Consider the following 21,661-nt stretch of genomic DNA (forward strand, 5'->3'; position numbering starts at 1 on the left):
TTATTTTATCCATGGCAGATAATAATCTAGGCCAGATCTGTACAAGAAAACATTGAACTGGTTTCTAAAGAATGATTATAAGCCAGATGCACTTAAAACAGTTTGCCACCTGCTGAAGCTGTTTTTGTAATTTACAAAATTTAGCTCAACTGATTGAAGAGCTGATAAAGTCAATTTAAGTCACAGTTTAGGGAGCTGCACCTGCAACTTTTCCCTCTAGACAAGGTCTTGCCTAGTAAGTAGGAGGATCAATGGCAGGTTAATGTAACTGGCAATGTAAGAAGATGGAAAAAAACAGACTTGTTTATTCGTGTGCTGTTTTGTAAACTCTTCAAGCAGGATTTTTTCTTCATAGATACCTCTGAAGTGACAGCTAACACTTTACGAAAATTAATACTAATAATATAGATAATGATGTGCTAAATTGTTTTCAATATAGTTATTCCAATTTTACAGGAGTGTAGTATTGAACTGAATTTACACCATTACGACAAATCAACTATAGCAGTGGGCCACTTTGTGCTTTGAGCTGTATGTCTTCATTCTGGTGGGAACTGCATCCTTGTGAAGGAGAGATGAAAAGAGGTGCATACAGGAAGAAGAGAATGTATTGCTTTGTTTAAACTTACAGTTCACACAACACTTGTTTTCCTTGGGATATGTTATTTGCTATATAATCTAATAAATAAATAAGGTCACTGATTGTTTGAAGCATGCTGAGTGACGACTGAACTAGCAGGTATGCCTTGATGGAAAACACCCTACTTACAGAAACTTTGATTCATCAGTGTAGGATCAGTTTATTTGCTGTGGGTGAAGGGTTTGATTCTTTTCTGTCTTACAATACAAAGAAAATTATATCCATGTAAAGCAATGAAGTGGTTTGTTCACTGTGTTTTGATTTTTCTACATGTAGACCCATTTTTTATTGTTAACAGTACATTAAAATAAGAGGGAGGAAAAAAGGGGCACAAAATGCTTTTTTCCCCCCTTCACTATTTGCTGTTTCCTGTCTAGCAGTCAGTGTAAAAGGAGGAATAGCTCTAGAGGTGTAGTGCCACAGCTGTACCAAGTACTTACTCTGTTGATATTAAGAGGCAGAGCAGGAAGTACAGATTGCTTTTTGTTGTGTTGCTGAATGAGCTTTGCAGTGTAGAAAGTGTATTCTCCTGAAACTTATTTCCCCTCCCAGCATGCGCCTCCCCTTGCAAGAAAAATGAAAGAGCCAGATTTTTGAAGGTGTTTAGACAGCTGAAGAGGTAGGGAGATGACTAACAGGATTTAGGATCCAAGCCTGTGAAACCTAAGTATGTGTAAAAGTCTCACATGAAATTCTTACAGAAAACCTTAAATTTCCCTACTCTTCCTAACCAGAGACAACCTACCATCACAACATTAGTTTAATTATCAAATCCTCATATCCTGGATAGCCAGATTGACAGGTATTTCTTACAATTCCAAAGGTATTTCTATTTTTTCACCCTACATTGTATAGACACAAAATATGGCTATGGGGATGGGGGCCTCTCCTGTAGAGAGCATGGGATTAATTCTGTTAAGTGTTGCTTTACCAGTGCCATCCATCTCTTCGAAAGCAAGTTGTGCTTTATGCCACGAATTAGTGGGCTGTTCAGTAGGTGGGAAGCCAGCCTAGATGACCTTCCAAGTCATCTAGCTTCTTACGGGGAATGAAATCCAAGCCCAAGTTCCTCTGTCACTGTCACAAAGCAGCTACTGCCATCACTTCTTCCCAGGGCTTATCCCACGGCTGTTACAACCCAACCGTGAGGTCTACGCTTAGTGCTGAAACACGGCCTACAGGTATGTGGCGGCTGCCCCGTCACGCCAGTTAAGGCGTCGCAGGGCGGTCTGGCACAGCCGCCAGACGGGAACATCTGCGGCCCGGAGAAGAAGCACAGAGCCTGGCGCCAGCCCCACGCTCTGGCCACTAGCCTCCGTCACAGACCCCTGCGCTGGCGTGCACCCGTCCTTCCTCAGCGGGACGGTCCCAACGGGAAGACCGCGGCAGGGCCTCAGGGGGCCAAAGCCGCCGCTGGACGCCCGCGGACCTTCCGGGCCCGCTGCAGGCCAGCACGCTCAGCCCAGGTGCAGCCGGCAGCGGGAGCTCCGCTTTGCTGCCACCGCCCTTAGCCCGGCCCGGCCCGGTGGCGCTTCCGCCCGTGTCAGCTGACTGCCGCGAGGAAGCTGCGGCGGCCCCGGCCCAGCGCAGCCCTAGTCCGGCTCCGAGCCCGCGCAAGCCTCGACGCGACTATCCCCGCAACCATGACCGGGGTCGTAGTGAGCGGAGCCCAAGTAAGTGTCCGCGTCTCGCAGGGCCGAGGCAACGGTAGCCCCACCTGCCGGGGCCGCCCGCCCCGGCCGGCGCGTCCCCGCCCCCGACACTGGTAGTAGCTGCTTGAACTCCACGCTGGCTTCCCACAGCTCGCTCCTCTGGGGCCGGTGGAGGCTCTCGCGGGGTTGAAGGGTGGCGGGCTCGCAAGGGGCCGTGGCGTTGTAGCTTCCACCCGCATGCAGGCAGCGTGCTATGAGAGGCTGCTCACGTATCGCCTGTCTCGCAGGCACGCTGCTCTGTGGCTGCCGGAGCTGAGGAGCCATCCTGTCCTCTAAAGCGATGAGCGGCCGCGGGTAGGCGGCGCGGCTTCCAGGGGTGGGCCTAGGCACGCACGGGTTGTGAGTTGCGTGTCCCCGCTGGTAGTTGTTTTAACGGATAGAGAACGGAGCACCGGGGTAGTTGGTGCTGAGGGACTATCAGTCGGCCCCTTTTGCCACTGCTGCAGCCGCTCAGCTGCAACAGGCGTGCGTTGCTGGAGCTTTGCTGTGGGAACAGCGTGGCTCCAGCAGTTCACTCCCGTGCAAGGTCTGCAGCTAGCGATGGATCCCGGTGCGGGATCCGGTGAGCTGAGGAGCTTGTCGTGCTCCGTAGTGCACCCCTAGCTGCTCTGGGAACCAGCCTTTCTCGGCCTTGAGTAGGCTGCGGTAATAAACTGAAGGGGAGGGACTGAAATACGCAAAGTGTTGTTCCCTCTGAAAGTAAGCGGTATGAATGTTTCATTTTAGTTCGAGAGAGGAGTTGGGAAGTAAAACAAATCCTGCTGCCCTTACCCGATACTGTATGTGGTTGGTTGCTGAAAAATTTTCTGGCTAAAAATTAGTGTCATTGCTGATGAACCTGTGACTAAAACTATCTTTCTTTCTATTTTTCTTTCTTCCCCACAAGAATAAATAAGGCTTATTTTCTTTTTGAAAATAAAATGGCCTTAAACCAGGATGCTGCCCATTTAACTTCTTCTTTAATCTGGTCATAGTTTGTGTAGGGAATACGTGTGTGATATGGCTAATTTTGCAGCTGCTGCAGGAAATTCTGCCTGTGGTCTCTGTGGTGCACTACCATAGCACTGAGTCACAAACTGTCTTCTTCCCCTGAGCATTCCTGGAGCCCCTTTGAGTAAAGCATATCGTTATTTTGGTGATGTGCCTCAAAGACAATCTTCTAACAGCATTGAGTGAAATATAATGCTCAATTGACCCAAAACATTCTCTAGATGTAATTCCCTTCTATGGAAGGGAATGTGCAGTATTGAGAACTCATACATGGCCTATTTGGAGACATTTTAAAATAAATATGTTAGTTTATGAGTTACTAAGATTACAATATCATTGTAAAATGATTGCAGAGATAAATGGTAATGTCCTCTGAAACTACAGCAGAAAACAGGTGCAACTGCTATCTGATTATGTTTTAAATAGTTTGTGTAAAGGTATTTTTTTTTCTGAATTGTATACAGTATGGTGAAGAACCTGCAAGAAGTTCAGACATCCATAGTCTATCTGATGCTGACCTTCGTGGCAAAATTTTTGAACATTTCAGTGGGATATTGAGCAAGGGCACCAGTAATAAAAATGACTGACTGTGACCATCTGGTACTTGATTTGAGTTGGAGAATTAGACAGTGAAAACATCTACATCCAGTTTTTAATCCTATGTGATGCTATGTGACTGGTATAGAAAAATCTAAGAATTGTGCTGTTACTGATGTGCTTTGCAACCAAATAGCTGAGGATTCTTGGGAAAAGTAAGCTTACTCTCCTCTCCTCTCTGTAATGACATCTCTGGATATGTACTTAAAATCTCATGCTCATTTATAGAGTATTTGAGATGGATGTGAAAGGAAGAATACTGAATTATGTACATTTTATTATTTTCTAGATAAATGTTTTTGAACTGAAAGAATGAAAATGGACAAACGTTATTCTTTTGTCCAGATTATTGAAATGTTGTTTTATATCAGCATTGTTCAAGGATTAAAGAGCAGAAGAGTGGGGAAATAACTGTTGAAAACTGTTTTAAAAAAGCTTATCATGTATTGCACTGCAGGCAGTTGCTGCTTTTCTTTAGAGAGTACTTGGGTATGTGAAACAAGTTTAAGTATGTGTGATGTAGAGATGTGAAGTTAAATGCACTCTGTGCATTTTGTGGAAAAATAAATCTGTTTGAAGAGGTGCTTGCACTGTGAGTAGGCTCAAGTGGACTTTGTGGAAGTAAAATTCCTTATACAAGGCCTCAGCATTAGCAGATCATGACAATCATATTTCAGCTATAAATATGCCTGTGAATAATCTGTTTATACCAGTTGTACAAATATATTTGCATATTATGACAGTTCAAAGGCTGAAGCTTTGAACTTTTTCTGTGAATTTCTGTTCTTGTGGATCTAGAATGTTTATGGCTTGGTAAGTTTCTGAAGCAGTGGGAATGCAGGTCAAGAGTCTCTTGCTCCTCCTCCACCACTTCTCCCTGAGTGAAAAGTAAAGTGGTCATCTGTGCTCTTGCCATGATTGTAGTTGCTCAAGATAGCCTTACACTCCTGGCATTAATAGGCATCATATTTTAGTGATTTCTATTTCAATGTGTTACATTGAACTAAATGCTTAATTGAGAGTGTTAGTCTGCCGTTAATGTGTTTTTTCCAACTAGTCTAAAGAAATGTACCGTTCAGTGAAAAATGAAGTAAATCTTGTATGCATACCTGCATGTATGTAGTTTTCTTGTAGGAAAAGTGGAAGAAAAAAATCCCACATGCTGAATTCAATATTCTGCAAAGTGGTTTCTGTTATGTCCAAACCATTAGGATGCCAGCTACCCCAAACAGTTTCTGCCACTTTGTCCATAACATTTTTGAAGTCATGGGTGTGTCTGCTGGTAGAACTTAACTGCAAGAGCAAGTATGGCTTAATAAGGGGAAGAAGTTGTTAAACTGAGCTTCAGGCTACCTCTTTTCAGCTTGTAAAAATTATTTCACTGTTGTCAGCTTTATCTGTTGAAGTTATTGAACAGAATGAATTAAATGGCGTGCAATGTAGTACTATCAGATTGCAATAATTTTTAGAGTGTAAGAGACCAGGATGACTTGCAAAAGTACATACTGTCAGTCTGTTCTGCAGAGGAGTCTCTATTTTAATAGAAAAGTGAAATACTATCAAAATAAAGTTTGACTGACATTTTTGCATGTTTTTAAACATCTTTTAAACCAATGGTTTTGGCATTCATCATTATATTAAATATTTAGATAATAGGTGTATTTTACAGATAGTCATCTAGCAGAGTGTTGAAATCTACTTAACTAGCAAGCTGCTGTTTAAGGGCAATTAAAATTCTTCAGCACAAAATCTAAAATCACAGAATCAGGTTAGAAGAGACCTTCAGGATCACCAAGTCCAACTGATAACCCTACTCTACAAGGTTCACCTCTAAACCATATCCCCAAGCACCATATCCAAATGACCCTTAAACACACCCAGGGTTGGTGACTCAACCACCTCCTTGGGCAGCACATTCCAATGCCTGACCACTCTTTCCATGAAAAAAAACTTTTCCAAATGTCAAGTGTAAACCTACCCAGTCGCAGCTTGAGGCCATTCCCTCTTGTTCTACCACTAATTACCTGTGAGAAGAGACCACCACCAGCCTCTTCACAACATCCTTTGGTAGTTGTAGGCAGCAATGAGGTCTCCCCTTAGCCTTCTCTTTTTTAAACTACACAGCCCCAGCTCCTTCCCTTGCTCTTCATAAGATTTATTCTCCAGGCCCTTCACCAGCTTCATTACCCTCCTCTGTACTCACTCCAGTACCTCGACATCTCTTTTGTGTTGAGGTGCCCAAAACCTCTCCAGAGCTGAGAAATTGTCAGTGTTTTACAGTCAATTTGAACACTGGGAGGATGAACCAATCCAGACGTATAGAATTCATTACAGTAGGTTTGGCAGGCTTTCAATTAAAAAAATAAAAATTTGTTCTGGAGTGTATCAGAATGGTAATACAAAGTAATATTAGATCCAAGTATTAACACTGGAATAGAAGAAATGTGATGTATTTGATCAAAGTATTTTTACCTGAAAGGAGATGCGTTCTACATACGACTATAGAGGTAATAAATGTTAAACTGATTGTATCAATAAGAAAATGAGATTGTGACAGATTCTAAAGCAGTAAAATTGATGTAGTTTAAAGCTGTAATGAGAATTTACTGTGCATTGTCAGTGCATCAATGATATGGAGATGGGACAGGAAACTAAATAATCCACTTATGAAACTTTTCCCGTTTGCTTCCAATTTTCAGGTGTCCTACATTAGTCAAGACTGTGAAGAAATTCCAGAATTCCTTGGAAGAAAATATGGACATATGGCGAAAAGGCTAGATCTTAGCTTCAACTTGTTGAGGTATGTGGAAATACATAAATTTTTCAAGTGCAATATAGGACACCAACTCAAAAAAAAAATTAATTTATTCCCAAAGTAGAATCATACATATATGTTAGGTACATTTAGTTGTTACCAAGTGGACAACACTTTTGTAGGCAGTGTTTGCCTACACTTGGAACACAAATAACCAGGTGGGTCTTGAAATTTTCTGTGTCAACATAAATGATTCCCGGTAAGAAGCTCTGCTCAAAATGGAAAATAAACATCATTAAGTGAAGAAGTGAAGAATGGGACAGAAACTGAATTTTCTTAACAAAAATACAAGTAAGTGCATGCTTCTCTGCAGATCTCTGGTTATTACCATAAATGGTTTGTAATACTCTTTTCCTAGATGATGTCTTTTGTTGTTTCATTTTATTTTTGGGCAACTATGTAGTTGAGTGCTAAAACTAAGTGCAGTTAGAATTTATAAATAAAATAGAATTATTTTAATATATGGATTGTTTTTGAATCCTATAGTATTCCCATTAGTTATTAGTAATGAAAGTACTATAGAGTTATATTTAAAATAAACACATGACTATTTAAAAAGAGTTTGATTTTAGTTTGATTTTGTCTTCTTTATAATATGATTCTTCATTAAATGAGTATGTGTGTGTGTGCTCTCTTTAAAAGAAAAAAATATGTCAGTGGTCCTGTATTTAAGCCAGAGGAGTGCTGAAATATTCAACAGTTGTGTGTTCTCAGTGTCAGGAAATAATTAAGTACTTACTGATTTTTTTTTTAATTAAGTATTATTTTGCATATATGATTTCTGCATCCTATCCTCTGTAAATATGATTACTGCCAAATGTATTTTGGGAGTGAGACAACACAAAGTGAGGTGGGAATGTTGGTCTTCTGGAGGGTAGAAAGGCTCTTCAGAATGATCAGGACAGGCTGGATTGATAGGCTGAGACCAATCATATGGGCATCAACAAAGCTAAGTGCTGAGTTCTGCACTTGTGTCACAACAACCTCATGCAGCGCTACAGGGCTTGGGGTTGAGTGGCTGGAAAGCTGCTTGGCAGAGAGGTATCTGGGAGTGCTGGCTGACATGAGCATGAGCCAGCAGTGTGCCCAGGTGGCCAAGAAGGCTATCAGCATCCTGGCTTGCACCAGGAATAGTTGCCAGCAGACTAGAGGTGATTGTCCCACAGTATTTGGTGCTGGTGAGGCTGCACCTTGAGTACTGTGTTCAGTTTTGGGCGACACAGTGTAAGAGACATGTTGAGGCGTCGGAGTGGGTCCAGAGAAGGGCAGCAAAGCTGGTGAAGGGCCTGGAGAATGGGTCTTATGAGAAGTGGCTGAGGTGGTTTGGACTGAAGAAAAGGAGGCAGAAGGGAGACCTTATTGCTGCTCTCTACAACTACCTGAAAGGAGGTTGTAGAGAGGTGTGTGTTGGTTTCTTCTCACAGGTCACAACTGATGGGACAAGGAGAAATGGCATCAAGTTATGCCAGGGGAGATTTAGGTTGGAAATTGCTGTGCTGGAAGAGTTATCAAAGTCTGGAGCAGGCTGCTTATGAAAGTGTTTGAATCACCATCCTTGGATGTATTTAAAAGCTGTCTAGATATGATGCTAAAGGATATGGTCTAGTAGTGGGCCTAGTGGAATTAGATAATTGTTAGACTTGATAATCTTAAAGGTCTTTTCCAAGCATTGTGATTCTGTGAATCATCATCCTGTAGCAAGCAATGAATTCAGTTATCTTAAAGCATAAACAGCATTTCTGACAGCAAAACAATTATGTTAAGAATTTAAGAAATTAAGTATAGAGGGAAGATTTTTTTTCTTTTGCAAAAAAAAAAATCCTCGGTAACAGTTTTTGCAGTCATGTTATTTGATGTTGCTATCATGGATGTAGTTGAATGGTACAGATACTTCTCTGTTGTAGTAATGTATTCAGCTTTGTGGTCAGTTGGCAGTAAACTCTTCTTGCAAGACGGTCTGTCCTTTCTGAACCAGAAGTCACGTGCAGTCGTGATTTTGCAGTCTGCTGTGTACACACGCCTCCGTTATCCACCTAAGAGACTCTTATCAAAAAGATGTATTTGTACAGTGTGATATTACAACGTAATACTTGTTTGAACAATTGCTTTAGTGAATTGTACTGATTTTTTTTATACCACTATAATATAGATAACTTTGTTGTAAAACTCAGGATAGAGCCAGGTATATTACTGCAGCATTTAAGGCTTTCTACTGTAAATGAGTGTTTTCAGAAGCTTGTCCAGGTATACAGGAAAAAAAAAGTGTGAAGACTGGCTGATGCTGTTACTACGTTGGAAGAGAATTAGTCTAACATGCTATTTTGTGCAAACAACTCTTTCCAAGCTTATCCCTTCATAACGTATTTTAAGATTTTAAGCTGTTGGGGTTTTCTGGGAGATAGAGCTTGTTCTTTGTACAAACCAAGGATTTTCTTCCACCCTCACACCCTTTTGTAAAAAAAAAAAAAAAGTTGAGTTGATACACATTTGGACAATAATGATGAAAAAATGTATGGATATCTTCTAACTAATTTTTGGTTGTTAGGGCACTTCTTTTTCTTCTTTTTTTTTTTTTTTTTTTTGTGAAAGAAGAGTAATTATGTGCATTCACTGTGTCATGGTTTTGTTACTCAGATTTCCCCAGATTTCTCTTACAAGTTTTGTTTGAATAGTTTCTAATGTCTTTTGTTTCCTTTTGGGACTAATGGGGGGTTGTGAAGAAGATGGAGCCAAACTCTTTTCGGATACAAAGCAAAAGGATGAGAGAGAGTCATCACAGGTTGCAGCAAGGGAATTTCCAACTGTTTCTACGGAACAACTTTGTGATGAGAAAGGTTGAGTGGAAGAGGTGTCCAGAGAGGCTGTGGAATCTCCATCCTGAGTAATAGTCAAAGCTCAAGTGGACAAAGCCCCAAGCAATCTAATCTACCTTTCGAGTTGGTCTGAGCAGAACGTTGAACTAGATGACCTCCAGATGCCCCTTCTGATTTAAATAATATTATGATTCTGCAGCTTTATTGATGTGGCCATCAAAAAATGTCCTGAGTTGTAGCAGCTCTTTTGATTTGATATTGGTAGTAATTTTCAGCTATTTTAGAAATTAACTATATACGTTCAGTAAGGCTTGTTTCAGGAATGTGTTTTGCTCTGGGAATCTGCACCTGAGTCTCATGGCAACTGTATTTGATAGCCTTCTCTGATAACAGAGTACTGTAAAAGCCACGATTTTGTTTCATAATATGTGAAAAGCATTCCCAGGTTGCCATTTAATGAAAGCATAGAGTATGGAAAGCAGTGTCATGGATGTGCCAGTTAGTGTTACTGGAGGTTTTGTTGAAAAGTATTTCAGGGGAGAATGAAAAACTATCATTGATCATTGGAAGTTAAAGATTTCATTAAAAAAAAAAAAGAAAAAATGTAAACAATAACCTCTGATGAAGGAAACCCAGGAATAAGTAGGAAGGATGTAATGTATATTTGTAAGAAATGTGGTTGAAAAGCTTTTTTTTTTTTTTTCATTTGTTTTTTAGGTGTATCCTGTTGTGGAGAGAAAAAAATCCCAACCTATTCAAAGGTTCTTTTATTTGTCTTAGATAACTTATTTTGTGCCATATTGCTCCTTTCACATTAAAGAATAAATGCACTCCAATGTTTGAATAACAGATGTTGGTATTTTGTACAAATAGGTGCTATGTTTCTATAACTAACATCTTCAATTTGATTCACAGAGAAGTCCATCTTTGAATGTTGTCCTCTGTAGTTTTGAATTTGTGAGTTGTTTTCCTTTTTCTTACCGAGATTTTTTCTGTGTCTAAGATGTGAGGTGAAAGGGAGAGTGAATCTTTAATCTTGGCCAATGAGAAAGGATTAATCCAATAATTGTGTTCATGGAGATACAGATATCTCTTTCCTCTCTCTAGGGTGCAGATTATTTCTGCTAGAAGCATGAATAATTTTCACAGTGTGTGCTTGTGCATATTTTCCACTGTCCGATTAAGAGGGTGTATGTATGAAAACATCCCCTTGAACTTTAATCCTAGTCTGGAATGTTCCTCCATGACTTCTGTGAGGCTGAGGCTTTGTAATATCCTCTCTGTGGACTAGAGATTGTTTGTTTCTCTCTTCTGCTTACTGTTTTCTTGCCTTGGGGAGTATGCAAGTGGCAACTTGAAACTGGGCTTCAGTTTTAAGGGGTGTATTTCTCTTTGTGAGTTGAGCATGTGACGGAGAGGCTTTTTTTTTTTTTTTTTCTCCCCCCCTTGCCACCTTCCCCGTCTATGCAGCAGTAAGACACACAAAACAGGAAGATAAACAACAAAAGAGGTGGTAATAAAAGCCAGAATTCAAAACAAAGCATGACATACTCTTTTTCAGCCTTTAGACTGATCTTTATAGCATTTTAAATTGTTGAAGAAAATGCACTATTGTTAAAACTTTTTGATGGTTTTATTTATAAGGTGGAAAAATATTTTCACCATAATTAGGTAACTCTTAATCATTGCAATTGCATATTTATCAGTTTGAGGGGCTGTTATTAATGTAGCTGTCATGCACAAACACATTTCTGCATTAAATCCATTTAGTATGTGCATTATTCGGTCTAGAATGTCACCAGGACATCAAAGCCCCCTTAGGCATAAGAGCACAGTGCCCTGCTGTGGCTGCAGAAAGGGCTTGATCAATAAATGTAACATGTTAATGCAGAGCAAATAGAATAAAAGATTTCTTTGACAAGACATGAAAAATCACCTTGTGGCAGCTGGCATGGTGATGCCATTTCAGCGGAGACACTAGCAAAGTTGATCTGACAAGTAAAGAGGAGAGATGATGGTTATAAGGTGCTTTTGTTTCAAACTTCTTTCTTGACCTGTCAGGTTTTGAAGGAGCCTGAATGGCCCTTTTTTGTCATGTGAAAATTGTAGTCTTAGGCAGTTATGAAGCAGTTATCTCTTCTCAAATTGTGAATGCTGCTGTTTAATTGATTCACTTAGCATTTGAAACTGTCACGCATTAATAATTGCTAAATCCTGTAGATACTGCTCCAGTGTGTCATGCTTAAATGTGTAGTTATCAGAAAATTAATATCCTTAATGAACCAATGCTTTCAAACGAGCATTGCATGAAATCTCTTTTGCCCTTTCATTTGCTGAAGGTATATCAGCTAGTTTTCAGAGGAACCCCTCCCAATCGTTGTGTGGGTTGTTTTTTTTTTTTTTAATTTTTTTTTTGATGCCCGACAAATGCCAGCTTTGCTTTGGGTACATAGTGTGCTCAATGACAATAAATATAGTAATTATGCTGGAGTTAGTAATTAACATAATTATAGTCAATTACGACAAATACGGTGCAGAGCTAAATAAATGAGGGTGAGAAATTAGTAAGCTAATTGATTTACCTTGGTACTTTTTCTTGCAACAGCAGTTGTAGATTTTCTGCAGGCAAAGGAGCGTTGTTTACGAATAGGTGATTGTGTTTTGAAATTATTCTGGTTTATGGGTTTTGGTTCTGTTTCTTTTACACTAAACTGACGGGTAGTGGTTAGAAAGAGAAAGGAGCTTGTGTTCTGTCCTCACTGAATGCTTTGAAGGAAAATGTACTTGCTTTTATTTTAGGTGCTTACAGTATTGAGGGGAAGAAAAGGTCATGATTCTTCAGAAACAAAACTGCTGCAGAAATTTTGATCATATATTTTAATCCCCTTAGATCTGGCCTGATTTGTCAATATTAACAGATAGGTAGATGTCTCTTAGATATTAGAGAAATCTGCACAGCACTGGATAGCTAAAGAAAGAATTCAAATTGAAGTAACCCAAGTGTGTTGAAACAATATGCCCTTGTTCAGCCATCAGTTTCAATAATTTAGAACCATTGGACCAGTAGAGATGCGTAGTATCATAACATTTGTGCACATTATAATTGCCTGTTTTGTTTCAAGATGATTTATAGTATGTTGTCTGAAATAAGTGTATTGGAGCTATGCAGTTAATCTGTTTTACTCCCCTTGGTTTTTTTTTTGTTTTTCTTCCAAGCATGACCACAGTTTACTATGTGAAAAGAGAATTAATATGTTTAAGTACTGAAGATTTTTGTATTGCTGTTTTAAAAAAGACGTTTAGCAGTAGCCGAGACTTTTCATACTCTGAGAAAAATAATGGTTTACAAATGCTGTTAAATGTTATACTTGAAATATTTCACTGTTTCAAGATGAATGGAATTGTAATTAGAGACTTCAAGCGAGGGCATTTTCCACAGCTGAGCAATATGAAATGTATAAATTCTTGATAAATTCTCTAGTAATGTATCAAGCTCAAATGAGTAAGTTTGTAGATTGAGGTGGATATTTAAAGTTTACTCATAAAGGATATTCTACAGTGAATACCATATGCTGGTTTTTAAGTTCTGTTGAAATGTTATGACCCTCTGAAAAGAAATGTACATTTACGCTTCCAAGGGTGGTCATTCTTTAGCAGCAATTCAGTTGGAAATCAGTGTACAAAATGAAGTTTTTATGTACAAGGAATCATTTAAATTATTTAAAATTTACAGATGTCATGGTCTTTTGGATGAAGTTGTACATGTTTATTAATCACTGTGCACTTTATACATAATTATCCTTCTATTAAAATAACTGTGAAATAGTCTTGTCCTACTAGATGGACTGAAGACATGCATGATGATGGGTTCACTTGCTACTTGGGTACCTAGGGAGTTGTATAAAGTAAAGGTTTATAAGTGTGTGTGTTTTGTAGTAACAGAAAGAGAGTATTGCCACTAACAGAAAGGATTTTAGACTTCAGACACTAATTCTGCTTTTGGTAGTTGATAGACAATCAAAACTAAATCTATTCCTTACTCTCTTCTTCCCTTCCTTTTCCTTCTCACCATGCCTTCCACTTTTGAAAAGTGGTATTTCAACAGGAACCGGATGTGATTGGGGTAATGTATAAGGAAAACTTTTTTTCACCCTTTAAAAACTTTGTATTATATTAAAAAATACCATTAAGATATATCTTGTCTCACATACAATTGCAATGCCCGTATCTTGTTATTTTGTCAGCTTTAAATGAGACTACAGAATATTTACCTTTACATATGTGTATGTTTTTGTGACTTGTGTGTTTTCCTCCTGTGTCTTATTTGCAGTCATTGGTTTATTATTGATATGAAGGGGGCCAGTGAATGACTACTTTTAAAATTAATGACTCATGGTATCTACTTAAATATCTCACTCATTTCAGTATACTGTGCCAAAGATGTAAGTTGGTGTGTTTTTTTGATGGCTGAGTTATTTTTCCAAACTCAGTAAGCTGTAAGGTTAAACTTAGAGTACACATTGTATTTCAATCTTGTCTTGGTGGCTGTTATCTTCTTTAGTCCCAATGGCCTCTCTTTTCGTCCATTGATCCTAGCTTCACTTTTTATGGCCGTGTAGTCACTAACGGACTTTGAAAACACTATACTATATATACCTCTGACCCCCAGCACTGGCCATTACCCACTGATTTACTGTATCTGGCAGGTCAGAAGATAAGATTGTTTTCCCTTCTGTGTTACTCAAGAAGGCTTAACATTGTGGAAGAGTTTGTCTTGAGAGTGTATCAGGTGGCTTGTTATTACCTGAACCTTTGGCAGAGGAGTCGGTGTGTGCTTGTATTATGTAGTGGAGAATTCTTGGGAAGATTGCTATAGCTGTTTAATTTGGTAAAAATGTTAAATGTACTGCACAGGTTTGACATTAAGTAAAATGAGGTCGTGAACTTGAACTGTTACATTCTTAAGTATAGCTAGTGACTGTTGCTATGACAGATGATGAAAGTTGTTTTTTTTTTCATGACATCCACCTCTAAGGGGCTGTTGCAGTCAGGAGTGAAGGTAAAACCTGTACTCCTTAGCAAAGGCAAGTAACAAATTCCTTGGACTGGAACAGAGATCAGATGCTGTATTAAGATCAGATGCCATCCTTTGACTCGAGGCTGTTAATAAGACCTTTTGACGGAGGTGGAGCATTTCCCAGTGCCTCAGATAGGTGGTTTGTTTTTTTTTTTTTTTGTTTGGTTGGGTTTTTTGTGTGTGTGTTTGAATGAGTGGGGAGTAAACTCTTTTCTCTTGATCTGGTTTCCTGTGTGAGATTGAAGTTGTTTTCTGGAGTAATGTTGGAGGCTAAATCCACGCAATCTACACTTTTTTCTCTGGATACCCAGAGGGCTTAATTCAGTCTTAACTGTGATTGGTCTTAAAAAATAATTTTTGTTTTGACACAGGAATTTGTATCAGAGTGAGAGAAAATAATGTGGTTAATAAGTGTAGACTACCACAATCTATGGAAAGTATTGGTACTTGAAATAGCTTGATGCACTTGTTTTAGCTTTCAAAGAATGTCAGTAGTCTTGCTGGCTTCTCCTAGGTAGTGTTTGCTTACCTGGTTTTTAAGACTAAGAGCTACTTTTTTTTTTTTAATAAAAGAGTATTGGGGTTTAAAGAAAAGAATGTGATAAAGAGCATGTTATAAGTATAACAATCAGATGGACCATTCTTGCTTTCTGACTTCCTTAATCTTTCTTACTCTAAAACAGTATTTCCTCATCATTGCTGTTGCGAAACAAGAACGAAGGACTGCGGAAATAACTGTTGTGTGCGGACAAGGAGCTTGACTGAAGGGAAGAAGCTGTATTAACCTTGGAGCTATTGTCTCTTCCTTTTTCTCTTTGTTTTGTTGAAAGGTATCTTCCTCTCTTCTTGATGCAGTGATCAAGATTCCCAGCATCTAATCGCAGATATAAAGAACTTTGCTAGTTTTGCTTGCCATTCCTCCAGTATTCAGCACACCTGCTGAGTGGTCATGGCACATGTAGTCATTTGGCATTTGGCAGGTAAAATTCTTACAAAGCTTTTGTTTGTGCTTTGCTTGTTTATTGCATGTTTTTATGTGTGGTTTGTGCCATTTTTGAGATCTTATATTTTACATAAATCATCTTTACATAATTATCTTGGACATGATTTTCAGTTTGAAAAGACAGCCTCCAAACCCTTAGGTCATGCAAGTGTGAGGAATGTGTATTGTAGAAGTGCAAAAGGGCCATGCGTTTTTGTCAGGCTCAGGAGCCAGTGTGTCAAACCAGACATGCTATATAATAATTATGCTGTCTTTGAGGTCATAGATAATGCAGTGCTGTAGCTCAGTTGCAGGCTTTACCCATGAACTCATGCTGGCAATCGTGAAGTTTTATGAATATTTGTTTTATTACTCCTAGTTTTTCTTTTTTTGACCATGCTTCTCTGAGTTTACTCGCTCACTGGTAGAGTTGGAAGATCATTTCCTTTGTCTATATTTCTTCTCCATATTTAACTTAGTTTGCCCACTGAATCAATAAATTGTGCTTCATGTAATACAGCCAATAAGGGTTTGTTCATTTTTTAAACCGTCTGATTGCTGATCTCCCTTACTATGGGGAAAGATGAGAGAAGTCACCTTTAAAACCACCCAAATAAGAGATGCAAAATATCGAATGTTAGGGAATAGTTTATAGTCCATCGTAAACTCAGGGAAATTGCCAACTGGATCAAACTCCAATAGCCTCTCTTTAAGTACTTAAGTCTTTAATGTTTTTTCTGTGCAGTTGGTATGTAAGTTGTACTGCCACACAGTAGTAGTACTTCAATGTGTGAACACCTCCAGTTCATTTTTCCATAGAAAGTGTAATGTGTATGAGATGCTGTTGTCAGATGTAGTTTTCTGGCATTTAGTACATACAGACACACAGAGAAAACAACATCTTATTTATAAACATCTTTATAATATATGTGTAGTGCTTTTATATATGTGTACATTATATAAATAATATTTGTAATATGTTTTTTAAAATGGGGCGATACTCTGGTATTTGGTCTACTTCGATTCAGCACTTGGAATAGAGCTTTATCAGTGATAAACTTCTAGACAGAACACAACCTAGAAAGAAAGAACTTATTAATTACAGGTTAAAAATAAAAAAGATAAAATGTGTCAGAGATGGCTGATTGGGGAAAAGAACTGATGTTACAGTAATTGGACCAAAATGGGAGCAGTCTTAGGGTGAAAAAGTACTTAAGTAGCAACAGAATACAAATCCATCTCTTGATTTTTTTTTTTTTTTTAATACAAACCTACATACGTGATTACAGGTTTCTGTTATTTTTAAACTCTTTACTCCTTTCTCATAAGTTCTTAGTATTCATCTTTGCATCACTTTTATTGAGGTCGATAGGAGGGAGGTTGCAGCAGTGTAGTGTTGATAGCCCATTGGTAACTGATGCATATTTTGGGTAATGAGCTGTTTAGTGTGGGCTCCAACTCACTGTATTTGGGCTGGGTAAAAGTCAGGTGCTTGCTCTCTCGGTATTGTTACACTGAAGACTAGAGTGACAATGTTTGTCTTGTTACTTGTCCACAGCAAACTCTCTAATTTTGTAAAAGAAAACCTTTTTATTTTCATAAATCCTTTCGAAGCTTTGTAAAACTAACAAAGGAATGAAAAAAATTGAGAGATTTTTTTTTTTTTGTAGGGGATTTTGGTTTGGTCTTTAGTATGTGGCTTATGTCCTGTTCTCTCAGCTGGCTCATTTTTATATAATGATTGGACTACAACTGTTTTGGCTGCAAATGCTCAATCCTTAATATTTGAATTTGCTTTAAGCACCGTTTTTTAGTGCTTGCTTTGCTGATTCTTAAAGATGAGGAATACATATACTTAAAATATACTTAATGGTATTGAAAATGTGGCTCATATTTAATGAACCAACTCTGCCTTTCCCATTTGGCAGGTGGTCTGACTGGTGCTGTTTGTTCCCTGTGAGTATGCCAAATGGAAAGACATTGTAGGGCTCAGTGTCTTTAAATTACATTCAGAAATGTGAACTGCCTTTCGCTTAGAATGTTAATCTGTGATCAGACATGCCAACAGGGAACTCAGTTTATGAATTTAAGAGAAAAGCTCTCTGTTACCTAAATTTAATAATTTAAAAAATCATATTTTCCAACCATTAGTTTGAGGATCAAAATTAGCATATGTATTCTGTGTAAGAGAGCCATATACTTGTGGTGACTTAACTTATTTAGTGATTAGTTTTAGGTATTTATTCATTGTGAGTTTTGTTTGTGGTTTTTTGTTTATTTGTTTCTAATTTTATTTTGATTTTCTTTTAATTGTCATTTTTTTGAGGCCAATATATTTTAATTTTAAATCCTTAAGTGTTTGGGAGCAGCAGAGTGGCTTATTATGATGAGAATAGGGCTAGTTCTGTTTTAATCTGGTTACAGTGGTTTGAGATTTTTGTTCATCTAGTTTTTGGTGTCATTTTCTTTAACCAAATGCTAAAAATTAATTTCATCTCTTGAGTGTAAAATCTCTTAAAGCACAAGGAAATGCAGCAGAATTTTCTTTGAACTATTTTAGATATGAAGGATCCAAGACTTGCTGCATTGCCATGCTGCAAGTCCTTGTGGCCATAAAAGCACTGCGTAAGGATGCTATGTTTTGAGGGCCTAGGACTTTCAAGACCTTTTAGCTGGCTAGAAAAGATAAAAATTTGACCTCATTGCATAGGTTGTGAAGTATACTGATTATTTTAGAGTGCTTAAAAGCTGAGGGAAAGGTATTCTAGATGTGCCAAGGGTTAACAGTATATTGAATATTTTTTTTTTATATATGTATGTTCCAATACAGTTACGTTAATTTGACAGTTCATTGTATGGATATTAAAATTACAGCTGCTCAAGGATCTGAACACTCTTTATCTATTATACCTCATTTAATACACTATCTTGGACAATCAGGTACTTTGGAATAGCACAGGAACAGTCACATGTGAAGGTAATTATGGTGGAATGGCTTTGGGAAAAAATTGCCAAATACTACATGTTCTGAGAAATGGAAACTAGTCAATTAAGTGAGGTGCTGTCTATGTGTCCAGCTTACTTTCTTCCGTCACTCTGTGCCTTCTTTTCTTCTTCCCTACTTTTCTTGCTCCAGCATCTTAAAATTTTAAGATTAAGATGCTCCAGCATCTTAAAAGAAGGCTGCTCAAGGTGCTGCTGAGAGATTTGAGTGCAGGTGCTACATGAAGTTCTTCCTTTCTTGTAAATGCTTTCTTTGTTTGCCGTGGTACTTGTAATCGACAGCTAAGCATTAGGTTAACTCAGCTGTTCCTGTACAATGCTGGCTCTGGATCTACTAGGTTCACAATTAGTAAATTGTCTTTCAGCCTAAGTGGAGGAGGGTCAGAGGGTAGTTCAATTTCTTTCACTGTTGATTTCTTTAAATAAGTCATATCAACAAATGATCTGTTACTGTCATTAATAATAAGGCTTTTGAAATGTGGACATTTCTTTAATGAGAATCTGTCTCAACCCCTGTAACATGGGCCACAACTTTGCTACTATAAAACACTGCAGCCACAGGTGGTTTGAAAACAAAAACTTCACCCTAATTTAAATGACTGGCTTAAGAGCAAAGAAGTTTCTAAAGTTGAGGAGACTAATGCCTTACTGTAGGTTTTGTTTCAACCATCACTTTCTACTAATTGTTAAACAGAGTAAGAGAGGACACATCTGCATTGAGCTAAAAATGAATGGACAAGTGTTTCTTTGTGTGTTTTACTACAGCAGAGGAAAATTTTGGGAGCTGTAGCCCTGGTATTTTAAACCAAAGTAAAAGGGTGAAGTCAGCTTTAAAGATACTGTTTTGCACTTGAGACAAAAAAAAATCTGTGTGGGGACAGAAGCACACTGGAAACAATTAGGACTAAAGTGGGTGGAAAAAGTAGCACTAGAAACCCTTGAAGACAGCTGGTGTTTACAGCATGGCCTATTATGTAACCTGGAATGAGAAAATTTTCCCTATATTGTAGCAGAATAAACAATTCCTGTATTTAGGCAGAATAGTGTCAGAATTGATTAGTAAGCTTCATAGTATACACAGAAGCATCAAATGTTTCAGGTTCTGTGCCTTTTGTGTAATGCACTATGAGGTCATAATCTAAATCAGATTTCCAGAATGATTCCTTTACTGAAAATTTCCATACAGCTTTCGTTCTTAGGGGAATAAAAAAAAAAGTAAAAAGCTTCTGCACCCTAGTAAGTGGAGTGGAACCCTAGTCATATTTTTCTTTGCTAGTAAGGAGGCACTAGAAAACAAAAAAGATATGTAGGTACAGACTTATGTTAAAGGTTCATCTGTGAGTTCCTTAAATCAAGTAGTACCTGAACTTGCCTCTGTGTCAAGAAAATTTGCTTACTCAAATTACACTGCTGCTTTCAAACCTTTTACCTCTGGCAGAAAATAATAGATCATTTCACTAGATTTTTCTATGCTGAACACAAGATCCTTGATGTTTGAATGTATCCAGTTGTGTAGAAATAACCTTATTCTTATAGAGTGCATTCACACCTGTGCATGTATGTAGAAAGCTAGGTGTTCCTTGTTTCCATCCTGTGCAGGTCTGTTTTTCTGCGGTGTTTTAAAATCTGTTCCTTATCTTTTTGTCACAGAGCATGTAATTTATTTATTTACTTTTTATTTCAAGTCTCTTCAAGTGATCATTAAACAGAGATAGTAAATTGCTGTTAAAATTCCCTTAGTGGTGATTCCATCCAAGCCAACCACGAGTAGTTTATTAAAAAAAACCAAACAAACAAAACGCCACTTTTCCCTCATTGGTGTGTAGCTAGCAGAGTGCATGAGGGCAGAGAGCTTTGACCCTGAAGTTTGGTGTGACATACTCTTTTCAGATTCCTGGGTAAATGATACAGTGTGCAAATTCCAGAAGTACCTCTCTGTGTGCGACATTGTTACTTCATGCTCTTATGTTATTGAAATGTTTTAAAATGTACCCTGTATAAAACTGCAGGTGCTGCTACACTTCTATTAGAGCATGGTAACACTTGCCTTAGGAAAACTCTGAGGCTGGTGAAAGAGTTAAGCAAAGCAGCCACTAACCATTTTCAGCTTCTACTTTGCAGATACAACCTTTTAAGCATACCTACATTTACCTGCAATGGCAATCGTTTTGCATTTTAATGACAAATCAAGTACGCTAACTTGCATTTGAAACGAAAGTGCCTTAAATGTCTCTGGCTGTCAGAATGAGATGTTAGAAGCTTGATGAAAAGAGAACAAAGAAGACAAAGTATGAAGCCTAGATACAGAGCAAAATGAAATAAAACCTTGTATGGCCTGTCAGGGGTGTCAGTTGATATTCCTATCTAAAGCACATTATAGTATTACTTTGCAGCTCATAGCTTACTCATCTGTCTTTTTTAATTCATCACATTCTAGCCCACATCTTTTAAGTCCCATGTGTCAACAATGGAAGAAATCTGTTAATTGACAAATGAGTGTCACAAATGTGAATTGGTGCCTTTACATCAGAGGCAGGTAGTCTCTGTTGTTTTTTGTCGGCTCTATTATTGGCATAAGCCCGTGTAAGACATCTGTCTTTGCCAGAATGAGAGATGACAGCCAAAGAAGGGCTGTCATTGTTTTAGTGCATGTTCATTCTGCTGAGATACTGTATAAAGATAAAATGTCAGTTAAAAGAATATGAAAAACTATCGGGAGGAAGTCCTTAAATTACTTAAGAAGGGGATCCGGGAATTGGTGCCAGAATTGAAATCCAAACGTTCCAGTTTGCATCTATCACATCAATTTAAAAATAATACTTTCTGAGTAACTGGGTCAGTTTATAAGGCATTTAGGAAAGCGTTATGTTGTGTTGGCATAATTAGCTCATAAGATGGAAGGAAAAAACATACCTCCACAGGATATGAGTTTATTACAAGTTCATTTTTCAGACATGTATAGAATTGTCTCAATAAAAATATGCTGTGCAGCATCTCTGGCGTTGATTTGCATCTGTTTTGAAATATTGAAA

General features: G+C 38.2%; 1 protein-coding gene across 1 annotated transcript in view; it reads left to right on the forward strand.

The window, feature by feature from the left end:
• Positions 1 to 2,283: 2,283 nt before the first annotated feature.
• LRMDA (leucine rich melanocyte differentiation associated) overlaps positions 2,284 to 21,661 on the forward strand; it is a 639,303-nt gene continuing 619,925 nt past the window's right edge. Inside the window, exons 1-2 of the mRNA XM_054382558.1 lie at positions 2,284 to 2,313; positions 6,639 to 6,739. Of these exons, the coding sequence (XP_054238533.1) occupies positions 2,284 to 2,313; positions 6,639 to 6,739 (131 nt within the window). The remainder of the gene's footprint in view (positions 2,314 to 6,638; positions 6,740 to 21,661) is intronic.

This window comes from Indicator indicator, chromosome 7 (genome assembly GCF_027791375.1).
Source record: "Indicator indicator isolate 239-I01 chromosome 7, UM_Iind_1.1, whole genome shotgun sequence".
NCBI classification, from domain to species: domain Eukaryota; kingdom Metazoa; phylum Chordata; class Aves; order Piciformes; family Indicatoridae; genus Indicator; species Indicator indicator.